The 24070-nt window shown below is 36.4% G+C and overlaps 2 protein-coding genes across 3 annotated transcripts in view; both read left to right on the forward strand.

Annotated features, from left to right (window-relative positions):
• The window catches only part of LOC138704894 (EF-hand domain-containing protein 1-like), a 28414-nt gene extending 24647 nt beyond the window's left edge, over positions 1-3767 (forward strand). Inside the window, exons 10-11 of one of the 2 annotated variants that reach the window (XM_069833287.1) lie at positions 1081-1303; positions 3372-3767. In XM_069833287.1, coding sequence (XP_069689388.1) covers positions 1081-1303; positions 3372-3589 — 441 coding nt within the window. In that variant the 3' untranslated portion in view covers positions 3590-3767. The remainder of the gene's footprint in view (positions 1-1080; positions 1304-3371) is intronic. The other variant, XM_069833288.1, reaches the window with a different exon arrangement.
• Positions 3768-16801: 13034 nt separating this feature from the next.
• The window catches only part of LOC138704895 (catalase-like), a 56725-nt gene continuing 49456 nt past the window's right edge, over positions 16802-24070 (forward strand). Inside the window, exon 1 of the mRNA XM_069833289.1 lies at positions 16802-16952. Within this exon, the coding sequence (XP_069689390.1) occupies positions 16833-16952 (120 nt within the window). The 5' untranslated portion in view covers positions 16802-16832. The remainder of the gene's footprint in view (positions 16953-24070) is intronic.

The raw sequence follows: 24070 nt of genomic DNA on the forward strand, positions 1-24070 counted from the left end.
TAATTTGAAAATATTATGTATTTGCCTTAATACAAGATTATCTAATTTCCTTTATACTATTTTATAAAAGGTGTTAAAAAAAGTATCCATTATTTTAGGAGGTGATAGTATGCATCAAAATAAGAAAATAATGTCTAATAAACATGGGTCCTACAACACATACTTTCTGAGATCTGAACACTTGTTCATAGGAGCTGCTCAATGTGACGTCCATTCATGGCAGTGCATTTCTCTGCCCTACAATACAGCAGACTACCAGAAAATCATACAGTAACCCTTGGCATGTAATACTGATATGTTGCAAGGAATACTGAAAACAAAAATCTGGTTGCGGATATGAGCAGAGTAGGCAGAGATGGTGTTGTGAATTTTCGTAATCAGCATGTGTGGGCTGATGAAAATTTCCATGCAGTTGAAAAAACAAGGCATCAGTACCGATTCTCAATCAACGTATGGGCAGGTGTTCTTGGTGATAGATTAAGGGCCATACGTGCTACCACAGAGATTTTTAGGACTTTCTTATTAGAGTATTGCCTGCCTTGCTGGAGACTGTCCCATATCAGCAGGACTACAGATGTGGTTCGTGCACGATGGTGCGCCAGCACATTTTCTCCACCCTGTGCGTGAACACCTGACATTGACATTTCAGGACCACTGCATTGATTGGGGAAGCCCCACACCCTGGCCTGCTCGTTACCCAAACCTAAATCCCCTAAACGTTTGGTTATGGGGACATATGAAGGAACCAGGTCAATTTCAAAGAGTGCGTGATTCCTTAAGCCAAAGGGCAGAGGAATGCATTGCCATGAATGGAGTTCAGATTGAGCACCTCCTATGAAGAAGTGTTCAGATCTCAGAAAGTATATGTAGTAGGACCCATATTTATTAGACACTATTTTCTTGTTTTGGTGCATACTAGCACCTCCTAAAATATTGAATATTTTTAACACCCTGTATATATAAATGTTTTAACACATGAAATTCAATTCTTTAGTCTGGGAACTGGCACATAATTTTGCAATCCCAACTCCAGATCTAAAGAGATATAATATAACACAAAACATATTGTATTCATTACAGTACCTTCGTTATGAAGCTGTCATGGACTGGGTACATCCTGAAGATAAGGATCGCAAGTTTGTATTCAGCTACTCTTTGTCCGACTGTTCTATTACAATCAGCGAAATTCCACAACGCAATTCTGGTTTCATGGAAGGAACGTACTTGAGATCAACTCGTATACCGAAGCCTGGCACAAACATGGACGACCCAGAATATTACACGCCAGTTGATCTTTACATTGGTATGAGCAAGAGACGGGTTTTAGTACACATTTACGTGTTACTTTCTGTTTTACGTATAAAGAATTAGTAAACTTCATTATCTGTTTAAACTTGCTTGAACATATACTGGTAGACCTATATCCAATTATTTGTGTTGTTTTACTTTTATTTACTTTACAAATGAAACCAAACCCTTTAACTCTATTAAATATAGAGTATAATCTAAATTTAACAGAAGACATACTGGTACTGAAATCAGAAGTAAACACTGAAATAATGAAACAATTGTCTTTAGAGACAATTAATATTTGGTACCCTCTATAAAACTGGCTTCATTTATACACCAGCGGATCCTTGATCTCCAGGTAACAAGATGCCGGTGCAGGTGCAGGTGTTACGTGCTGTCTCTTCTCACTTTATAGATCTCTTGGATATGGAACAACAAGTTTTGATGGAGAAATCATCGCAATAAGTGAAAGTCTCAGGAATCTTCTATACCATATAAGTAAATTTAAGAATGCAGTTATATTTTCAAACTCTAAAGCAGCTATTCTATCAATAGTCTCCAGACATACACCTTCTTCTCAAACAGCGAAATAACTAAAATGCTCTCTCAATTAATAACACTCAATAAAAGAATTGTATTCCAATGGATACCATCCCATTGTGGAATCCTGGGAAACGAGAATGCTGATGCTTTAGCAAAGAAGGGCAGCACTGCTACTTGCAGACCTGTTAGTAAATCTACATATTACTCTGTGAAAAGATTTATTAAATCTACATACTTAAACTTCAACAAACAAAATTTGATAACAATCTCAAGGGAAAAAATGGAACTCTCTGCGTCATAATCCACAGTTAATTCCCGATTTAGCACGAAAATCGTCTGTAACTGCATTTAGATTGGCAACAGGCCACAACTGTTGGCCAAACACCTGCATAGAATTGGAATATATCAGTCCCCTAACTGCCCATTGTGCAACTCAAACCAAGAAATGGATTCGGAACACCTCGAAATCTGTGCCTCAGTGTCTGACCATGATAATATATTTGAAAAATATTGGGGTGCAAGAGGTCAAATGACTTTATTGTCAAACGCCTGGCATTAGAAACCACCACCGCCACCGCCACCACCACCACCACAGTTAAAGTAAATTCGTCATATGAATCTTATCTCTCCTAAGGGAGATGGTGTGGTGCAGGACCATTACTTTCGGATGCGCTGTGGCAAACTGCAGTTGTGGTTAAGTGGGGATAGTAGTCTCGACAATTGAGTGAAAGTTGCTGTGGAGTGCACTTCAACAGTTTTCGTAGGACAGTAGGACACAACTGAATTCGTCAACATTTGTTTTTGTTTTCTTCTTTGGTCTTTTTTTTCCTGGTAATTTAGAAAGAAGTCTTTGCATTGGCATTTTGTTGTCTCTTTTTCACTTTCTGTGCGATACTCCTGTAGCTTGGCATCGAACTAGTATAATTCAAATACATAACAGGTAAGTCTTGAAACAACCTTGTAGTGTATGTTTTCATGCTAGATAGTAGCATCAGAACCGCTCCTGCCTGTCCCCACATCTTAAAGCCTTGGTTTTTCTGAACCGGCACATGCAACATGCGGGGTGAGTGGTTTCTATGGCTGCGAGGTGCGCAGACCTCGCATCTCGCAGTTATAGAAACCACTCACTAACTCTTGTGTAATCTGGATTTGTGCGAGGCAGGGCTTGCACCCCACACGACATGTGTCGGTTCGGAAAAACCAAAGCTTTACTCCCCATTAGCGGCTCTCTCCTATCTGAGAGTTCTTGTCATATCTTGTCTGCTGCACAACAGTTATCTGTTGCTACTGCAATAGTACCAAATACAAATGATAAGAATTATTACAAATAAATGGTGAAAGGTGAGAGGAGACGGTAGTGTCTTGATAAATGTGTACCAATGCAGTTTTTGGTCACTTGGGTAGCTGGGATTTGAACTTGGGTTTATGGAATAGAAAGGTAATGTTCTGGCAGATTAACTAATTATGCGTCCAAAAGATTCTTTCAATAAAGACACCAAACCACTATTAATGATTTACTTAATTATTATGGTTTTCAGGAGCAGTGGTGGTGGTATTCACACAACGTTTCATCATTACTGGGGCAGATCTTTTTGTGTATCATTATATGGAAGAAAATCCTGAAAAGTTCCCTCCTAATATTGTGGACAATATGCGCAATTATATGATACAAGCAGGTCATCTCAAGGAAGACATTGCAAATCGCATGCAAGAGATGCAGAAGGAGGAAGAAAGCAAGAATAACAACGCCTGCTGATGGGATTGCAAAAATGAGATTGAATATTATCTAATGTTAAGCAGTGAAATTTCAATTTTTGTAATCATGGTTGCAGAACTTAGTTGAAAGACAGAAAATCGTACTGGTATTTTATTCTTAAAATGAAATGTAGTTGTTTCATAACTTATTTTCGAATATAAATGTGAATAATATATTACCAGTGTGTCTTCTTTATTCCCCATTCTGACCAGTTTTACATAATTGAGGGGTTCATAACCAGATGGAATAATTTTGAGAAATTGAGTCTTAAAGTTCCTGGCTCATGCTTAGCAACCTTCACCTTCCATAGGAAATGCTGCCCTCTGTGGAGTAACAAATGAGTTATGGACTTGGTTTGTTTGTTTTTTTCATCCGAGATTGTATTAATCCACAAACTGACCACTGGTGGACTTAGTCCACTCTGGCTGTGAGCCCCTCAATTATTACTCTAAAAATTAACGTGTTTAAAAAAAATGTTATTAATTAATTATTATCCATAATTGTGACTAGCAACATTCTGACTGCATGACAAAGATCACTGCACATGATAGTTCGTTTATGGCGTGAACAGCCCATGAAGGGCCAAGACTGACCAGCTGGCCTCATGTCTACAAGCCTCAGCAAAGGCGAACAATTATCCAATCAGAATGGTGATATTGTGGTCAGTATGATGATCTCCCCCCCCTCCCACCCAGCCATTATAGCTGGATTCTGAAAGTGGATTTTGATACTTATTGTAGCTCTCCAAATTCTTCATGATGCTGGGTGGGCGGCAACAGTCCTATGCACTGACTGAAATTTCATGAGAAGATTCCTTTTACACGAGGACTTGAACCAGTACGTATTCTGTAACATGCTGACATGTTACCTTATATGATGATGCTACAGCACAGGACACTTATGATAGTGAAGAAATGTAGAGTAGGCTCTGAGGATGGTGTGAAGAAGCACCGAAACAGTTGTAAGCCGCATATGCTTACACGATTAACACGAGTAAAATGGCCATTTGATCAGTTATTTATATTCAAGTGTTGAAAGTAGTAATGTACGAAAGATTCAACATGGAAGAAAGATATATACGAGTAATAAAGATTCGTAACAAATACGCAAGATAGGTCTGATTAATGCACTAAAACCTAAAATTCGTACTAACCAAGGTACGAAATTTGTGTATAACAGAAACAGAAAGGAATCTTTTTCATTAGTTGACTCAGGACTGAGTACCAGATACATACATGAAAAATAATCGCAGCACGTCCTTATTCTTTAAGCAAATGAGAGCACTGAAGTTTTCTGTTCTCTATCGTGGCATTTAGTTTTCTCACCACTTTTATTTCCCTTGTTTTCTCTTCTTTTCTTCCCCCTATCGTAGTTTTATTCCTTTCTTTTTTATTTTGTTTTATTTTTAATTTTACCCCAAAGACCCCATAAGATAATGATGTCCACTCATTTTCACCCCCAAATAGAAAACAATATAACTTATTTGTCTCAGAGCACTCTGTTAACCAAAGATATTTCTTATATCATGAAAAATGAAAATTTCTATTTTGTCTTCCTCTATTCGCTATTTTAATATGCATATATATTTCATGTCAGGAATTACATTCATGTAATGTGGACCTCACAAATTATTTTATTATATAAATGTGGTGTCGATCTGCTATCTTTGTAAGCACATTTTGCTTCATACATCCAACTTGAAAACGGTTTCTCTTTTAATTCCACAAATAATGAGCTCAGTGTTATCTCAGTATGAGCCATTTTACACACAATTAATATGTAACACACACACACACACACACGCATGTACTTTCAATTAAGCTAACACTCAACAACGCAGCACATCAAAGAACACCAATATAGCGCGACATATTATTGGAAAGCTAGCCTTGTTTTGTACGGAGATGTAATGAATCGATACTCCCACTCCGATCTCCTTCTCAACCTTGCGAGTTAAGGTCGTAGCCATGCCTTTAGAGGCTTCTGCCACAATCCTTGCACTGAACTCTCAATTCTGGAATGACTGCCAACAGTGAACTTAATATATGGAAGGACTGGAGTGCAACCAAGTGTTATGATACATCATTATTACGAACTTATAGGCCTGCTGTAACTAGGTATAATAACTCAATTTTTTGGTGTAGGCTAAGCCTCAAAATCTTTTAAGAGCTTCACCACTGATATGGTTTATGTTGTTTATGCTTTGTTTCCACAAGACAACCAAACGGTTTTGCATCTTTTGTTCCTGGTTCTCTTCAACACATAGTTGCTCCATGAATGGGTGCGGGTACCAGAGCTGCATCTCATTGTATAGATTTCCATTCTGTACTTTCAAATGCACATGGCTTTGTCAACTAAATTTGATAATGTCCACTAGCATAGGCGCCGACTTCTTTGAAATATTGGAGGAGGAAGTAGGGACTGGGCAACCAATGGGAGTGCAGCGATAACATGATATGCATCGTGACCCTTGTTATGGTCTGCCCCAATGACATCTGGTGTAGAGTGTAGAGACCAGCAAATGAGACAAGACTCATTCCCGTAACTGCCTCCCATCAGGTTTGGGTTCTGGCGCAGCTGCACAGCAAGTTAAAATCTAGGACTGGCCCATTCAGCCCAGGTTTTATAAGTCCAGTCCAGGCAGGACCCGAGAAAACCTGCCTGTATGCTCATATTATGGAGTGACTTACATTCATGGAAGCCAGTTTACGCTGGTTAAGATAAAACAGTATTAGTTTGAAATCTACGTTCATTGGCTATTTAGCCACTTCAAAAAAATCTTTATTTTCTGGTCCAACACGGCAGAAAATTCTTGATTAAAGTAACATAGTTTTACAATTTATTGCACTACAGAATTTCATAAACCAATAAGATAAATATTACACATTTCATTTTTCTGCAAAATGTATCTGACTCAAGAAATAACAGCAGATAATTCTTGATTACAGAAACACAGTTTTACAATTTATTGCACTACAGAATTTCATAAAACAATAAGGTAAATATTATACATTTCATTTTTCTACAAAGTGTATTTGACTCAAGAAATAATTCTTGATTAAAGAAACACAGTTTTACTATTTATTGTGCTACAGAATTTCATAAAATAATAAGACAATATTATACATTTCATATTCCTACAGAGTGTATCTGACTCAACAAAATAGTAACATTTCGTAACTTGTGACTAGAGGAGAGGAGAGAGGAGAGAGAAGAGAGAAAAGAGAAGAGAAGAGAAGAGAAGAGAAGAGAAGAGAAGAGAAGAGAAGAGAAGAGAAGAGAAGAGAAGAGAAGAGAAGAGAAGAGAAGAGAAGACTTGCGTAGCCCACTCACGAAGTAACAATCATGGGCAGGTTTGAAGGAGGATTCGCCGGTCTCTAATACCCATGGCTAAATATACTATAAGAGATGTATAGCTTGTAATAATAATAATAATAATAATAATAATAATAATAATAATAATAATAATTATTATTATTATTATTATTATTTATTAACATCACTCTCAAACCACTGCAGGTAAAGCCTGCGGGCTGCAGCTGCATTTTGCCGTATTTCACCTGAATGACACGTGTTGTTTCTTTTAAAAGATAACAGAACATTTCTAGTAGGAGTAAACAACACAATGAAACAATAAGTTTCTTTGCAACGTGATAATGTAACTCGAAGTATTTACTTTATGCACTTACGATAAACCAAATATTCTGAGAACTATCGGTGTCGTAAGTAGTTTATTGGATGTCGTTTCTGACCATTTCTTTAAATTAGCTTCAGCCTTATCGCGGAAAATAAACACAAGCCGTAAAACAGTGGCATAATTTCCTTCATAGCAGTCATAAACTCTTTCTTTAGTTTTCGTGTTTAATCTCCTTTTACTTTTACCGATTTACACTCCAATGAAGTGAACGTAACCCTTGACTTTCTTACACTGCGCGTCTCGCTGACTCTGTGGTCAACATGATGCAGAGCCACTGCGGAGATGTCACAAGTGTAAGATAAGGAGAAAACTACCAGTCTTGTGTAATGGAGGTAAATTACGCTTACGAGGAGTCGAACCACGGACCGCTTGATTATGAACTGCACTCGTTACCCAGTGAGCCATAGCAGCGAACTTCAATATAAAACAATACAAAATTATTGTAATAATAAACAGCAAAAGTGAGGTGTGAAGATTTTAGTACAAATTTATGTTACATTATTATTTTTATAACTGAATGGAAACAATTTATTATAATCACTGGCTGACTGGCTTTTTGAGGACTCAATTCATACACTTAGAATCACACTGGCTCATTTTCGCCCATCCATGATTGTCAATGTCCGACAGATGGCCGGGTTGGTATTCTTGAATCCGATGCTGAGAGGCGAATCTTCTTGCGTGAGTTTGACAGATGCAGATACCACCCTAGACTACAACCTGGTAAGTTTGAAGGTCGTGATTCCCAAGTCCTTAAATCAGCATCGAAAACCGTACTAGCCCCAAGATTTCATCCCAGCTTATTTTTAGCTAGCATATTGCAGACGACAGACGACATGAGGAGAAGATGGAGTGTGTTGATGGAATGAAAGAGAAAAACAGTGGAATACCTCGAGAAAAAACTTTTGCAATGAAAACTCTATTTGGAACTGTAAATTTCAAAGGACATGCCGGGGATCAAAGCCGGGTTGTTTGGATCAGAGTGCTGCAGAACAGCACTTAGAACCGGTTAATATTCGACCAGTCGCAGATCAACCTGTGAGGCTGGACATTCGTTCAGACATCCAGCCTTGAAGCGGTTGCACCTGACTAGACAGAACCACAGATATATAGTACAGAATACCAAGCGCATTTCATCATACAGGAACTCTGATGACATTTTGTAACTACACAAATGGAGTAACAATAATTGAAGGAAATTTACTTTTCCTAATTAAAAAAAAACGTTAGCTTTAAATAGGATTATAATTGATTGGACACTTTGGTACATTTATCTTCATAATTAATATATAAATCAACTAATGGACATCGTAACAACGAAGGAGATAAGCGTAATGCATAGATGAAATCTGACATGTAAACAAATACAAGAATAAAATAAATTACAATTACTTACGGAATAGAAGAGCAAATATGTACACATTTACTATTGTAACGTTCATACGTTAAACTCAAAATACATAGGCTACCTCTGAAAGAGTATTTGTTAATATAGCCTATATATCTTTTAATTATTCTAAGTTGATGTATTATTATTTCTCTAATAAATCGTTTTTAGAGAGATAAAGAATTATTAACAAAAATAAAAGCACTCTTAAGCCTAATGATTGTAGCTTCATGATGCGTGCTGTTGCATTACCTGGATTGCTGAATGAATGAATGAATGAATGAATGAATGAATGAATGAATGAATGAATGAATGAATGAATGAATAAATGAATGAATGGGAAGAGAGGAGAAAATATTAATTGAAAGGTACACGATGATAATCGCGTCTTTGTAACGATTCTTGGAACTCCTGGATCGCTCAATATTATCTGTCGTTCATGATCCAGAGCCGTCCAACCGAGAGAGACTCGGACATTTGTTAAACCGAACATTGGACCACTCCGCGAGAAGCAAGAGCTTCATATACTGTCTACAGCGCCAGGCGTTCAGTAGCAATATGTCTTTTCTATCTTTCGTAACCGGTTATGCACGACTCTAGTTTGGATAAAAAAAAACTAGAGCGGTAGCGCTAGCTGTAGATGCGGCTGTCTTTTTAGTTATCGATATCTCCAGATTTGGTCGAATTGGGCCACACTGCTTCAAACTGGAAAGGAATCGGTGATTCTTTACGCAAGAGAGGTATTGGCTCATCTTTCTTTCTATTGCTGATGAAATACAGACGAACGCTACGTTTGAAAGTTTCGACCATCCTTCGTTCTTAAATGAAAAGAGGAAAGGAAGAAGATTATTGTACATGGCGATACCATTTCAAGTGGCTATCTCGCTGTATTGAGAATTCAAATCAGTAACATAAACTAAATTTATCCTTTTTCCTATTTAATTCAAAGAATAAGATATAAAATTGGCATCGTCGTTTGCTTTATATTTTGCCAGGAATAGAAAAAGAAATCCAAGTTCCTCTTAAATAAAACGTTTCTTGAATAATTCTATTAGTCGTACAATTTAGGTCTGAAGTTCGATCACAAGTAGGAGTGAATTCATTACTTTCGTTTATACAGTAGAACTCTAGAGCATAATCTGTTACACTTGTGGTCCGGATGCAAATCCCGGATAGGTCTGGGATTTAGACTTGAAAAATCCATAGCGACACTTCTGGTGGACGAAGTCAGGTTTTGGCTTTATTTTTACTCCCCTTTCCTCACGATGGCATTAACATAATTTCTGCCAAACTCCATTCCATTCTCATATTCGTAACATTTCTCCGATCCTGGCTGACGTCACAAAGGAGAAGCAGGGGGGGGGGGAGTGGGGGGCAGAGTGCGAACAACAACAAATACGCTCTAAACATTTAACTGAAAACATTGACCTCTTATCTTGACCTGCTAGTCGGAGTCTTCAAGCTCTGCTATACCTTCCATTTCACCGTCATCGTCATCATTGCTGATACCACCGAGATATATTATAATTGGGTCTATGACATCATCAAACAGTACTTCCTGGTCCATATAATCTTGTTCTATTTTTTTAAATTTTTACAAAGAGGACGCCAATCGAGTTCAGTTATAATGTTAAATTTCTGTTCACATAGTTCTCTTTCTGAATTTAATTTATAGGCTAATCTATGTTTTTGGAAGCAACCAATTCCTTCACTATCGAACAAAATGTTCTCGATCTGGCTTAATTCAGGGTGATAAGGGGGAAGTCTAGGTGGGATATACCCGGGACTTTCAAGAATTTCCGTAACAATAGGTCTAATTGCAACTTATAAACACTTAAACTGTATATACACAATTTAAATACCAATACCATATATACACGCACGCACGCACTTCAACTCTATATACACGATTTTTATGGTACAGTATTACACACACTTAAAAATGCTACAACTACAAGCGCATATTATAGCAAGCAAGCGACTGACTGACTGACAAAGAGAGAAATGTTTTGCAAGTGGGCTATACGCCTGACAAGAAACCGTTATCTACCGTTTAAATCTCAACGGTCTCGAAGCTTTCAGATCTTTCACGCGAGCTGTACATACACAGCAAACAGTGCAACAGTCAACTGATGTGTGCTTGGAAAACCACGAAAAACCCAAGTCGGAAAAGCAGGTCCCTGAGATCAAACACCGGACCTCCCGAATGAAAGGTGACATTGATAAACATCACACCGCCGTATTCCGTTAATAATAATAATAGTAATAGGCCTAATAGTAATCTATACTAATAATAAACCTGTAATCAATTTTTTTCTGGTAATTTTCGCTTTTCCAATAATAATTGGTGTTAACATATTGTATAATTAACCATCTTGAGACCAAAAGTCGCATTTTTTAAATTTTTGTTTGTATGTCTGTCTGTCTGGATGTTTGTTACCTTTACACGCGATAATTGCTGAACCGATTTCTATGAAAATTGGCATGTAAATTAAGTTAGATCCAACTTAGATTTCAGGCTGTATGACATTGAAAACACTTCATTTAAAAGGGGGGTTATAAGGGGTTCTGAATTAAATAAATCGAAATATCTAGCTTATTATTGATTTTCATGAGGAATGTTACATAACAAAAGTTTCTTTGAAAACGATTTTAGATGAGTTTTATTCTATACATAATTTTGATAGGAATGATATTTAACGAAATATACAAGTTTTAAAACAACAATGCGTTTTATCAGTGCCACCTCAGACTAACAGGCTATAATGAAATGAAAACAAATGACTGCGTCTATTTAAGGTGGCCTTGCACAACAAACTGAAGATATTCATTTAACACTATTTTCATTCGGATATAATTGTTTTCTATGATGGAAATATCCAAATGTTTATCTAACATATAGGGAATGTTCGTATGTTTGTATGAAGTAATGTCAGAAGCTATTTAACTGATATAGATACTCCTTTCACCATTTGATTTGAAAGTGTGGTTTCTCTAGATCAGTGATGTCAAAGCAAGCGCATTTTTCTGACCTTGACGTCGTGCGCGGGCAGCAAGCGCCAAGTATGGAAAGAGGAAGGGTTATGTATATGAATAAGCAACCTGTTGGATTAAGAAAACAGTGGTGCACAAACTTCAAACGGAACGTCAAATTTTATGTCGTTATTTTTATATGGCTTCTTTCTGTTTAATATTATCTATATTGTCTGTAAAACAAAAGTACTAACACTGATTTCTTAATATTGCACTTGTGTTTTAAATCTTAATAACATAATAAAGAGTTAAGAAGGAATATCACTTAAATTCCATAGTAGTATAATATTATACTGTATTAAGTGGATGAAACACATCATTCATAAAGAAAGTGATATTCCAAAGAAAGAGATTGAGTATGACATGATAAGTTGGAATTTATATTGGTGGTATCTTTAGCCTTACAAAAGTAATCAATAAACTAATCAAAACAGCATTACAGTACAAAGCAAAGTTACCTAGGTAGGCCTACTGTATCTGTTTTAAGTGTAACTAATATTACATAACAAAACTCTTATCGCATTATGCTTTTAAGGTGATATTTGTGAGCAACTTCCTATCATCAGAATATTACATTATTTTCTCGAAATCTGCTGAAGCTATAAAGCTGACATTTTTACAACACATGGGCACGTATCTTTCGCTTATGATGTAACAGTAGTTGCTTTGTTAATTCATTTCCTTACAAACAATTTCCATGCGAATATTTTCAAAATTTTCAATACACTATCTTCAGTAATACGTATATACGGTATATTAGATTTATGAAAACATTCTGTAAGGCTACTAAATAAATAGGCCTATACCTGAAAATTTCACTTTTCAATACGAAAAGTTGAGAAAATATTTCTTTTGAGTAAAAAAATCAAACTTGTGAAAAATGAGCATTAAAATTAAAACTTATATTCTTATAATGCACTTATACTTGTCAGGCAAATCTAAAAATTAACATGGATAGAGTTTTAATAAGTTCTCTTCCCTTTATCTATTGCATCAGTGCTGGCCATCCCTGAAAATAGCTCGACCAAGCGGCATATACCACCTCTTTCGTCTGTCTCTTTCCTTTCCGCTGTACAGCGCTCAGGCTCTCCTGGGCTCTAAAGCGCGCGCTTGCTCGTGTGGGCATCAATTGACATGCCTGACCTAGATGAACATAATGCTTTATACCATTACGGTAACTCTCAAGTGAATAGAGGACTGAGGTAGGATTAAAATAGATCCTTACTCACAGAAAACTTTATATTCTGTCGCAATATTTATTATTTGATTATTTAAATTTTATTTGGTCCAAATAAAATACTCTAATTTTATATCTTTCAATTTCTTTTTGTCCACAGAACATAGTAATATTTTTTACGAGTTTTGTCGTAAAGATGAGCATTTTCTCTGGACCAAAAATACAATACATATGGAGTAAAAATTAATATTTTACCGTTGAGCTCACTGGAGTCGAGTCATTTTACAAAGTAGTGCGAAATGGCGTTCCTGCGCTCATAATTTGCCCATATTCATTTCCTGTGTTTCTTAAAATAATATTTATGTACCACATTCATTTTCATTCTTTTATTTACACAAATAATGATGTACAACCGAGATAGTTGGCTCAGACGGTAGCGTTTGAGACTGGCATTCGCGATGTTTAATTCCTGCTAGGTTCTAAAGAAAAATGTGTTGGTATCAATACCGATCCTCGCTTAATACCTTGATACTATGTGGAATTTTTAGAATACTCATCACTCAATTGACTTTAAATGATCTATTCTTAAGAAAGTCTTAGGTCGAAGCTAAAGTTTTTCCTTCTATTCGAAACGTATTGTACTATTTTGATATTAATTTGTTTTTCCACACCGAATTATCAAATCATATTGTTACTCCACATTTATAACTCATCCTCGTTCTTCGTTCATTTACGATTTTCTAATTTCATAAGTTTTTCTCTTAGTGATATTTAGTGGACTTATAGTAGATTAATAAAAATTAGAGTAAAAGAAATAGAATTATTGGTTGTACCAAGAGTAGTTTATACACTTTAACAAATAATAGTACTAATAATGGAATGTATGCGTAATAGTCAAAACATTGGTGGTAGTAGTAGAGGTAGCTAGTACAAATGACAGTATTATAACAGCATCAATAACAATACCGGTAATAAGAGTATTAGCAATAACATCAGTTAGGAGTAGAACTATAAATAGTGTCAAGAAGAGTAATAGGCATACTATTTGTAATAACATTAGTAGCAACAGTCTTGGGTGTGATAGTAGGTATAGCAGTAGTGAAATTAATAATAATAATAATAATAATAATAATAATAATAATAATAATAATAATAATCCGTGGCGCAACAGCCCTTGAAGGGCCCAGGCCGACCAGCCGGCTACTGACCTCGCGTTCACATGCCGAAGCAGAGGTGGACGATCATCCAACCAGAACTTAGGTATCGTGTGGTTAGCATGATGATCCCCCCAGCCGTTTTAGCTGGCTTTCGCGATCGGATTTTGCTACCTATCGTAGCTCCCCAAGTGCAGCACGATGCTGGGTGGGCACCGGTCCCATACAGTGGCCGAAATTTCATGAGAAAATTTCTTCCCCCATGAGGACTCGAAACCAGCGCGCATTCCGTAACGCGAGTCCTATGCAAGATGCCTTAGACCACGACGCCACGGCGCGGGACAGTATTGCTATTAATAATACTAATAAGCAGGGGCGGCCCGTCAATAAGAGCTGCGGAGCTGCAGCACTCCCTGCTTTGACAGGAAAATAAAAATAATATTTATTTTAATTTGCAGAAGAATTGTTACAGCTTTTATTGATATTGCTTTATATTTCATGTGGCCGAGAATATGTACTATTATCTTATGCATAATCTTTGTGCGCGTCGACTGTATTGGAATTGACACTGCATTCAAAGTCGTCCTGGGATCTGCAGGGTGGGCAGCTCGTAGAGAGTGTCTTGTTTGATCAGGGAGTTAGAGAGGTGAAGGGAAGCAGAGAGAAACTGCCGCTGTTTAAAACCCTTATTTCGCTGCAGTGGCTTGCAGAGCCAGGCCACAAGGGAAGAACTTTCCTCCCCTCCCACACCGCTATTGTAATGCTACGTCAAATGGATTATCTATTCCCTTGAAACTTAATGACAAAATGTTTATTTTCTCTTAAATTCGGTTTAGAGTTGTTTTCAGTGATTGATTAAATGTTTTTATTTTACTTATTTCTGGTTTAACAATATTTATGGCTGAAATGCTTAATGTTGTAGAATCTTATCGAGTTAATATAACGAAATTAATATTGTCTTTTGCCTTATTATTACGTATATATCCAGTCTCCAGCAGAACTTAATATTTGCTTTAACTCAAAATGATTGCACGAGTAGAATTCTTTTGATATAGCACGTAAAATACGAAAGAGACGTCTTTTCCAGTTTTAGAAAATTGTTGACACTATATCTGAGTGTTACTATGGTTACGTCTTAGCACCGTAACTTAACCAGTGCAAATGTGCAAGCATGAGTGTGTGTGAATTACAGAATACCGGTATTAATTTTATTTTTCTTAACTTTCCCTAGCGGAAAAGATTGATGTAATGATGTGAAATTAAAGAGTCGTCCGTTACCAGACTTAAATCTTATTCAAGCTTCATCCAGCCGAAATAGTGCTTCTGTAAGGAAGTTTAACAATGAAATATACGCTAAGTATTTGTGGTTATGTGGATGAGAAAAAAAAAATGCTGTATTTTTTTTCTTTGCCTTCCCTTCGGTGGTGATGCTGCATGAATTAGGACTGGTGTGACAGATTAAGGACATTTGTCCCTAAAAATTGAAAAGCACGAATCTTCGCAGCCTCACCAGAAAAATGTTGTTTCATTGGCTATGTTTGAGAAAGCTAATATTGCTGCGCAATTAAGTCAAGTGAACAGAACAAACATTCTCAAACATAGCGAAGAAGTGAGAAAAAATAGTGAAATTATTTAAAAAATATTGATTTATCAAATTTTATGGCCAATATGAACTTCTCGTTAGGGGACATGATGAAAAAACGATTCGAAGAACCCTGGTCTATTTCGTGAGTAGCTACAGTTCGTGAGTAATCTAAACGAGCCTCTCAAAAATCATTTGGAACATGCCACTGTTTAAAGGTAATTCTAAAAAAATTCAGAATGAACTGGTAGATTGCATATTGAGTGTCTGCCGATCTGAAATTCAGACTGAAATCGATGGTATTAGTTTATTTTTAGCGACTATGGCAAATGATGCCACAAACGTCTCCCAACTAATTCAGGAAGTTTTGGTTTTTTGATATGTAGTGCATTTATTTTTGTCCTATACTTATTAGTAATGATATCAAGAAGTGAAATTTGTGTGTACCAAAATCTATTGCAGCTCCCCCAATCCACAAGTTCACGAGCCGCCACTGCTAATAAGCAATAATGATAGTTATTACAGTGATCTTATTACGTTTTCCAGCTGTTTTGAGAGACTCTATAGTTATTCATACTAAGAACATACTCGTTCGCATCCTCTTCCATACGACACGCAAGCATTGTGATGCTGTGGGAACACCATCGACTGCATTAGCTTCCCGTATCTCTCTAAATCAGTGTTCTTTCATTATCTCTAGGTTTATTTATCCAAGCCCACGAGACTCCTCATAGATGAATTCAGTCTTTGTTGCATCTGTTATCAAAAGTTAGATCAGTGGATGAATTGCAGCAGTAGTAAGACTTTGCCATTCTATTAATTTTAGGAGCTACAGACCTATTGATTGAATGAATATTAGGCAGATTTTAAGGGAACGATAGTATCCGAGAACATTATTCGCTATCTTTGTCCATCACAATTTCTATTTGAAAGAATCTGACAAGACAAATAGAAATGTCATTCTAGGAGTAATTTTAGAGAGTTTTATTTTGCCAAAATTATTCTTACGAGACTATTAGTCGGAATTCGTGCTGTGAAATACCGATTTGATAGTCATACAGCTATTTGTATGAAGTCACGGTACTAAAACTAGGTATTCATTGTTGGAATTTTCGATAAGGCAACGCGGTAGTAAAGTGTTTGATATATATCTGTGAATGTTCACTAGGGTGAAGTATTGCATGTTGAACGATAGAACATCGAGTCTTCGGACATGGAAATGTTTATCGCTTGTTCTCTGTTTCTGTTGGCCTTGTCCAGAGAGTCGTCTGCAGAAAATAGGTATCGAAACCCAGTGAACGATCAACTCGCCGATTGGGCTAGAGAGCATAAAGTGAGTACTCCAAAATCATTGCTACTATTTCAATAACACTTGTTATATTCGGTATATCCGTTGTCCGTCCGATTATACAGTGTGAGTCACTTAACTCTTTGACCTTCGGTAGCTAAATTGTAAATTATGTTTTAATTAATGACACTCGCAATTTGCGAGGATTATCAGCGTCGCCGAGGTGCCGAAATTTTGTCCCGCAGGAGTACTTTTCTTCTTCTTTGGCACTACGGCCCTTGTAGTCTAGCCTTGGCCTCCCTTAGGATCTTGGTCCATTCCTGTCCAACCAGAGCCTTCTGCCTCCATCTTCTCACGCCTAGAGTCCTTAAATCGTCCTCCACTCCATCCAACCATCTTAGTTTCTGTCTGCCAATATTGCGCCTGCCTTCTGGTTTTGTGTTTAGAATCTTTTTTGGTATTCTCTGGTCATTCATCCTGATTACATGTCCTAACCATTCCAACCTAGGGGTTTTGATTTCAGCAACAATATCTGGAGATTTATATTGAGTTTTTAGTTCTGTATTATATCTAATTCTCCAGTGCCCATTCTCATATTTAGGACCATAGATTTTCCTTAGAATTTTTCTTTCCCATGTCATCAATTGTTGTTCCATTTTCTTCGACAGAATCCATGTTTCACTGCCATAAAGCACAATTGGTCTTACGACTGTTTTATATAATGTAAGTTTTGCTTTTTTAGGAGTACTTTTACATGCCAGTGAATCTACTGACATGAGACTGTCGCATTTAAGCACACTTAAATGTCATCGACCTGGACCGGGATCGGACCCGCAACCTCTAGCACAGAAGACCAACACTCTACTGACTGCGCCACTCAGGCACCTTCGGTAGCTTTTTCACTGTTGCTGCTAGCACGTCGGATGTAACTTGGAGTTCATGTGATTCGCAGAAGAATATCTTGGACAGTCATTCGTTATTATCACTAATTGTTGCTACAATTAAAATACAAATATAAATATTGCCTCACTTAAGTATGTCCTATTGAAAGTTTAATGTCGGCCCAGATAAAAATAATACATCCTCTTTCGATGCTTTTAAAGGTCTTGTGCACTTCCAGTATATCCAATTTTTCTACTAGACTGTAGGACTAAGAACGTTGACATCCAGGAACTGTTTGATAACTTAGTTTGCACTTCTCCGACAAAGATATTAAATATATGAAGACCATAATCACGTGCTATCGTGTAATAAACCGACAAACATCCAGTTTAATCATAGGATCACCACAAGAGAAATTATCGTTGATACTAGTTGACAGACTTAGCAGGAATCTAAACTCTTTTCAGTTATCCTGGGTGATTAAGTTTTTGTTGTTGTGTCACTGTATAGTCTATTATTGTTACCTCAGGTCTTGAATGAGCCAGAGTGGCCAGTGTGACAGACGTAAGGAAAACCTATAAGACAACTGCGGATAAATGGCGCTAAATTAAAAGGAATAACTGTACAAATGCACAGCAGACACGCAATTATACACAGATATACACATATCCAAATACATACAGAATAAAACCTAATCTGTGTGAGTGTGTGTGTGTGTGTGTGTGTGGGTGTGTGGGTGGGTGGGTGGGTGGGTATGTATTCACACTGAAAATGGGTAAATATCTGGTGGCAGTGGTAACTAATTACACTCAATAATGACAATTAATAATAATAAAGATGGGCTGGGCATATGGCACGGATGAGTGACGTAGAAATTCCTAAAAGGATATTACAGTAAATGGAAATTCTGGGGGCCAAAGAAGCCGTGGACGACCAAGAATAAGATGGTTATATGGAGTTGAGGAAGACGTATGTAAAATGAGATATAGGAATTGGAAAGCAATTTCGCAGGATCGAGACAACTGGCGGAAAATCGTAGAAGAGGCCAAGGTTCACAATGAACTGTAGCGCCAAGAAAGAAGAAAATAATAATAATAATAATAATAATAATAATAATAATAATAATAATAATAATAATAATAATAATAATAATAATAACAAGGAGCATCCTAAATTAAATGAAACACGATCACTTAAAATAACATTTAAAGTAAGTCCAATTTGTATATGAACCTTATTTTCGAACTTAAATCCACGAGTATATATGATATGTTTATACATTCACAAGTACTTTTCAGCACTACAACCATTTCGCTCTCAACTCACTCACTGCACTGGAACTACGACGCATTTCACTGACACTATCCTGATTTCACTAACACTTCAAAAACATTTCACTGTTCAAATACTTTGCACTACCACTATAAAGCATAAAACTTCACTGGCACAACACACTTCTTCACTGATATAACACTTCAAATAACAAAACATCAATTAGGGCCTACACCCTTATTATTCCGTAGAATCGTACTTACAATTTTAAACTCAAAACCACTACATGAACGAATGCACATAACGTAATCGAAATCTTTAACATAAAGGCATTACTGTATACTGGAACTGTCAATAGGCCCTACGAATGTAACTCTGCAATACTGACAAAGTATTGAATTTAAACAAAGACTTTTTCAGTAGGCCTTATTGCGTTCACAGAAAAAAACTTATTCAGGATTTGAGTTACAACATATCAAAAGGGTAAAGTTTGATTCATAATACATATGTATATCTCTCCTATCACTTCCCTATCCGTGCCGTGCCGTTCCATTAAATTACATGTTCTCCTAGCTCCTTCCTTTCTTTACCTATTCGTAACGTAAGACGTGTTCTCACTGTAGCGTCGCCATTCCTTTACCGTATGACGTTGCGTTCTCACTGTGTCATCTCCTTTTCCTTACTTATCCGTAACGTATGACGTTGTGTTTTCTTACTTATCCGTACCGTATGACGTTGTTTTCTCACTGTAGCATATCCATTCCTTTACCCGTCCGTACAGTATGACAATTGTTTTCACTGTAGCATCCCCCTTCCCTTACTTATTCGTATCATATGACGTTGTGTTCTCATTGTAGCATCTCCCTTCGCCTAGCTATCCGTGCTGTATAAAATTGTATTGTCGCTATCTCCCTTCCCTTACGTACCTACCCATACCGTATGGCGTTATGTTCTCAATGTACTTTAGTCTGGAATGTATGTTCGACCAAAGTCGAATATCACCTTTTGCTAATGTGGTCTGAAGTAAAAGTAAAGTTTGTGCTGTTATTCTGAATGGCGAAGAACATTTAAAATACAAATTTATTTGAAATTATTGTCATTCTATTTACTATTTTCGAAATCGTATAGCACTAAACTTTGTCTCAGTATTTCACTGAACCCATCAAAGACCAAAATTTACCAAGGCAAGTATATTGTGATTCATTTGATTTTGCTTTTCGAAAAACTCTTTACCACGAGGACTGGTCTCCTATTTTCTTGATAAACTGGATTATCGCTCTGTCGTACACTGTGATGGGTGTTTCTTGCGGTTTGTTCAAAGACTGACAGACGACAGTGGTGGTGGCCAATAGTTTCTATTCTGTTTTCCTTGTTGGTAAGGATGAGGCATTTTGAAACAGGGTGATTTGGTCAGATGAGAGGAAGATAAATCTTTATAGTTCCGATGACATTCATAGGATATGGAGAAATCCCAACACAGATAGGGACAAAAACAACACATTACCTACAGTGAAACGCGGGGGTGGATGCATACTATTGTGGGGATGTATGTCTGCAAATGGTGTGGAGAATATTGAGTTCAAAGATGGGATTACGAATAAGTATGTGTGCAATAACATTTTAAGGTCAAATGTTAGGCAGAGTGCACAAAAAAGTGTATATGTGTGTATGTTCCAACAAGACAATGACAGTAAACTTACTGCTCAAATCAAAAAGAATTGACTCATATGGAACATATCTCAACAACTGCGAACATCTCCTCAATCACCAGGCTTAAATTCCATCGAATATTTATTTGAAATTTTGAAAAGGAGTGTGAGAAAGCAGAAGTGTACAACAATAGGGGATTTTAAACTTGTAGTGAGGAAAAAATGGGCTAAAATCAAATCAGAACAGTGTAAAAACTTGGTAAAATGAATGAGAATGAGATGCCAAGCAGTAATAAAGTCGAAAGGTTATGTTTTTTAAAATTGTAAATAATCAAAGTGTACAAACAAGACTGTTACATAGAAATTGGACATGTTTCTGTTTATTTTGTTTTGTTTAATTTATTCAGAAGTTTATATTTTATTTTTTGCATGAATATATTCCAAAGTCCATGTGTAATAGTTATCTCATATGAAAAGAAATTAAATTATATATTTTCATAAGATAAAATACCGTTTTATTTGGAAAATAGAACTGTACAAACAACACTATTGCATACTGTATGTATGGACGTGGTAAACAAAAATCCTGCCGAGATATTTGGTATTTATATGTGCTGGATTAAAATGATAAATGATTCAGGTGAGTTTTCTGCTATTTCAACTACAAGTAGCAAATGACAAAATATTACAATTGAAACAAAAAATTTCAGAACTTGAGAAATAACTTTGAAAATTTAAATAATTTCTTATTAAATATGAACAGCTCTTTTCAAAATGCCAATGTAAATCCACAACCCGTGGCTCATGTAAAATTTTGGGTCAGTAACGATATTGCAGTAGTTGTGACACTTCGTGCAATTTCAAAAAGACGTTCTGAATATGTGAAAAATATTGTAAATTACCCTTACCAAGTGCACGTATTTTTCGTAAACTTCTTTCAATAACCGAGTGTCCTCCAGGCTTAATTGAAATGGAGAAAAATATGGTGTTGTGTTGCGATAGAATGAAAATAGACAGTGATGTTTTGTTATAAATTATGACCCAACAAGCGACTGTTTCTATGGGCCATACAGTAAAATTATTGTGAAGTCATACTTGTACGTAGTTTGACGGAAAAATGGAAGCAGCCAATTCATTATATGTTTGATTGCACTCTGTACAAATCTCTGTACAAGCCTCTGGTTTTAAAGTACGTGCTTTCGTAGTGACATGGGTCCTCAAAATAAGAAACTACGAAAAGACTTCGAAATTAATATAAGTCAGACACATATCGAAATGTTGTGACATGTGGACGTAGAATTTGATGTTTGTGCGATATATCACACGTATTGAAATTAATGAGGATTCATTTAATATACACTGGATTTGTTTCGGTAACTGGAGAAAGTATTAGGCCAGCAATATCAGAAGGTTTAACAATGAGAGTTAAATTAAAGTCTTAAAGTAAATAATTATGAAAAAAGTGAATTTGTTGAAATGTTAGCCGGTTACCTTTCGTACCGATTGAAGAGAAATATTTATGTTGTATATAATGCAAACAAACACTTCTATAGTGAAGAAAAAAAACTGTGAAAGTAAGAAATTCTATTGGTTACAGTGTGTTTCACGGAGAAATATTCGTCCTTCTGCTGACTGGCTTGGTGTGGTTTACAAATTTGAAAATGTTTTGAGGAGTAGCATGGAAGTTAAAAAACATAGCACAAACACTTTATAATATACTGAATGAAAAGATCTCTAGTAGGCCTATAGATCCATTCGTTATTGAATGATACTCCAGAACTCGATCATCATGAAAACTCTCAACAAATGCCAAGATTAGAAAAGTCTACAACTAGCCGTAAAACAGCGAAGAAAATTAAGAAAATCGCCAACTATGTAATGTGAGCACAATAACATAATATTCTTCCTAGAGAGTCATTCTGTATTATTTTCATATCCCCATTGCAAAGAAATAAGAATTTTAACATTGTTAAAGAACCAACAATAATTGAAAAAATTATTTGGGATCAAAATAGTCTTTTTATGAATGCCATAAATATTGCTTTCCATAGTACAGTATGAGACATGTTACAAGTCCCAGCCTTGACGGCAGATGACGTCACGAACAGTGGAGGATGTTTCTGGTGGCCAGTACGGTACCTTCTATTCTATTTCCTTTGCTTACCAACATGTTCTTTATCGAAGTCCAATCATCGAGCTTGATTTGTCTCACTAAAGTACGGTCTCTTTCGTGGTCTTTTGCCATCGTAACCATTTTTCCTCAACACACGCCGGATAGTTTGATTACTGATCTTGTCCACACCTGTGGAGTAACGGTCAGCGCGTCTGGCCCCGAAACCAGGTGGCCCGGGTTCGATTCCCGGTTGGGGCAAGTTACCTGGTTGAGGTTTTTTCCGGGGTTTTCCCTCAACCCAAGATGAGCAAATGCTGGTAACTTTCGGTGCTGGACCCCGGACTCATTTCACCGGCATTATCACCTTCATCTCATTCAGACGCTAAATAACCTAAGCTGTTGATAAAGCGTCGTAAAATAACCTACTAAAATAAATAAATTACTGATCTTCATTTTTGAAGACTCTTCAATCATGACTCGAATTTGTGAAACACTTATTCTTGCATTTTGACAACTTGATTAACTATGAATCTCTCGTCACGTGCATTTAGCAATTTTTGCTTAGTTTTTCTTGCCATATTATTTAAAGTTCCATGATTTCCAAATTTCTCTACAATATGTTGTACTGTAGAATGTGTTTTATGCACTACTTCATCTATTTTTCTATATGCATACGAATAGCTCTTTAGAGCCAGGCGAACAATAACTTTCTTTAAATCGGAACTGAGCTCCTTACGACGCTCCATTGTATACAATTCTGAATGACAGACTAACAGCAAGTGACCTCCACTGAAAGATCTTATGCGCACTGCATGCTTTGTTTACTATGCATCTAAATGTAACTACTCTCTGTCCGTAGGGTAAGAGTACGAACAACAATGTTACATGAATTTCACGGAATATGTAGTTTTAAATTTTTATGTAAGTAACAGGTGTATACAAATTAATTTTATTCACGTCACTGTGTTCGTGTTTAACTCATCAAACATAATGAAATTAGTTTTATTGATATATTTTGAATTTTAAGGTCACTTCAAAGGCCAGTTTAATAATATATGAGGTGTAAAAATAACACTTTTATATATTATATCTGCAGCGCTAATGCACTATCTTGAAAGGTATAAGTCTTATGGATACATTGGCTGCAGTAATGAGGAATGAATTACTATAATGTACCGAATCAGTTTTGAAAAGTTAATATCTACTATATTATTGTTATGGCCAGTGAACTAGTGGGAGAATCAGTT

The sequence above is a fragment of the Periplaneta americana genome, chromosome 8 (assembly GCF_040183065.1).
Source record: "Periplaneta americana isolate PAMFEO1 chromosome 8, P.americana_PAMFEO1_priV1, whole genome shotgun sequence".
NCBI classification, from domain to species: domain Eukaryota; kingdom Metazoa; phylum Arthropoda; class Insecta; order Blattodea; family Blattidae; genus Periplaneta; species Periplaneta americana.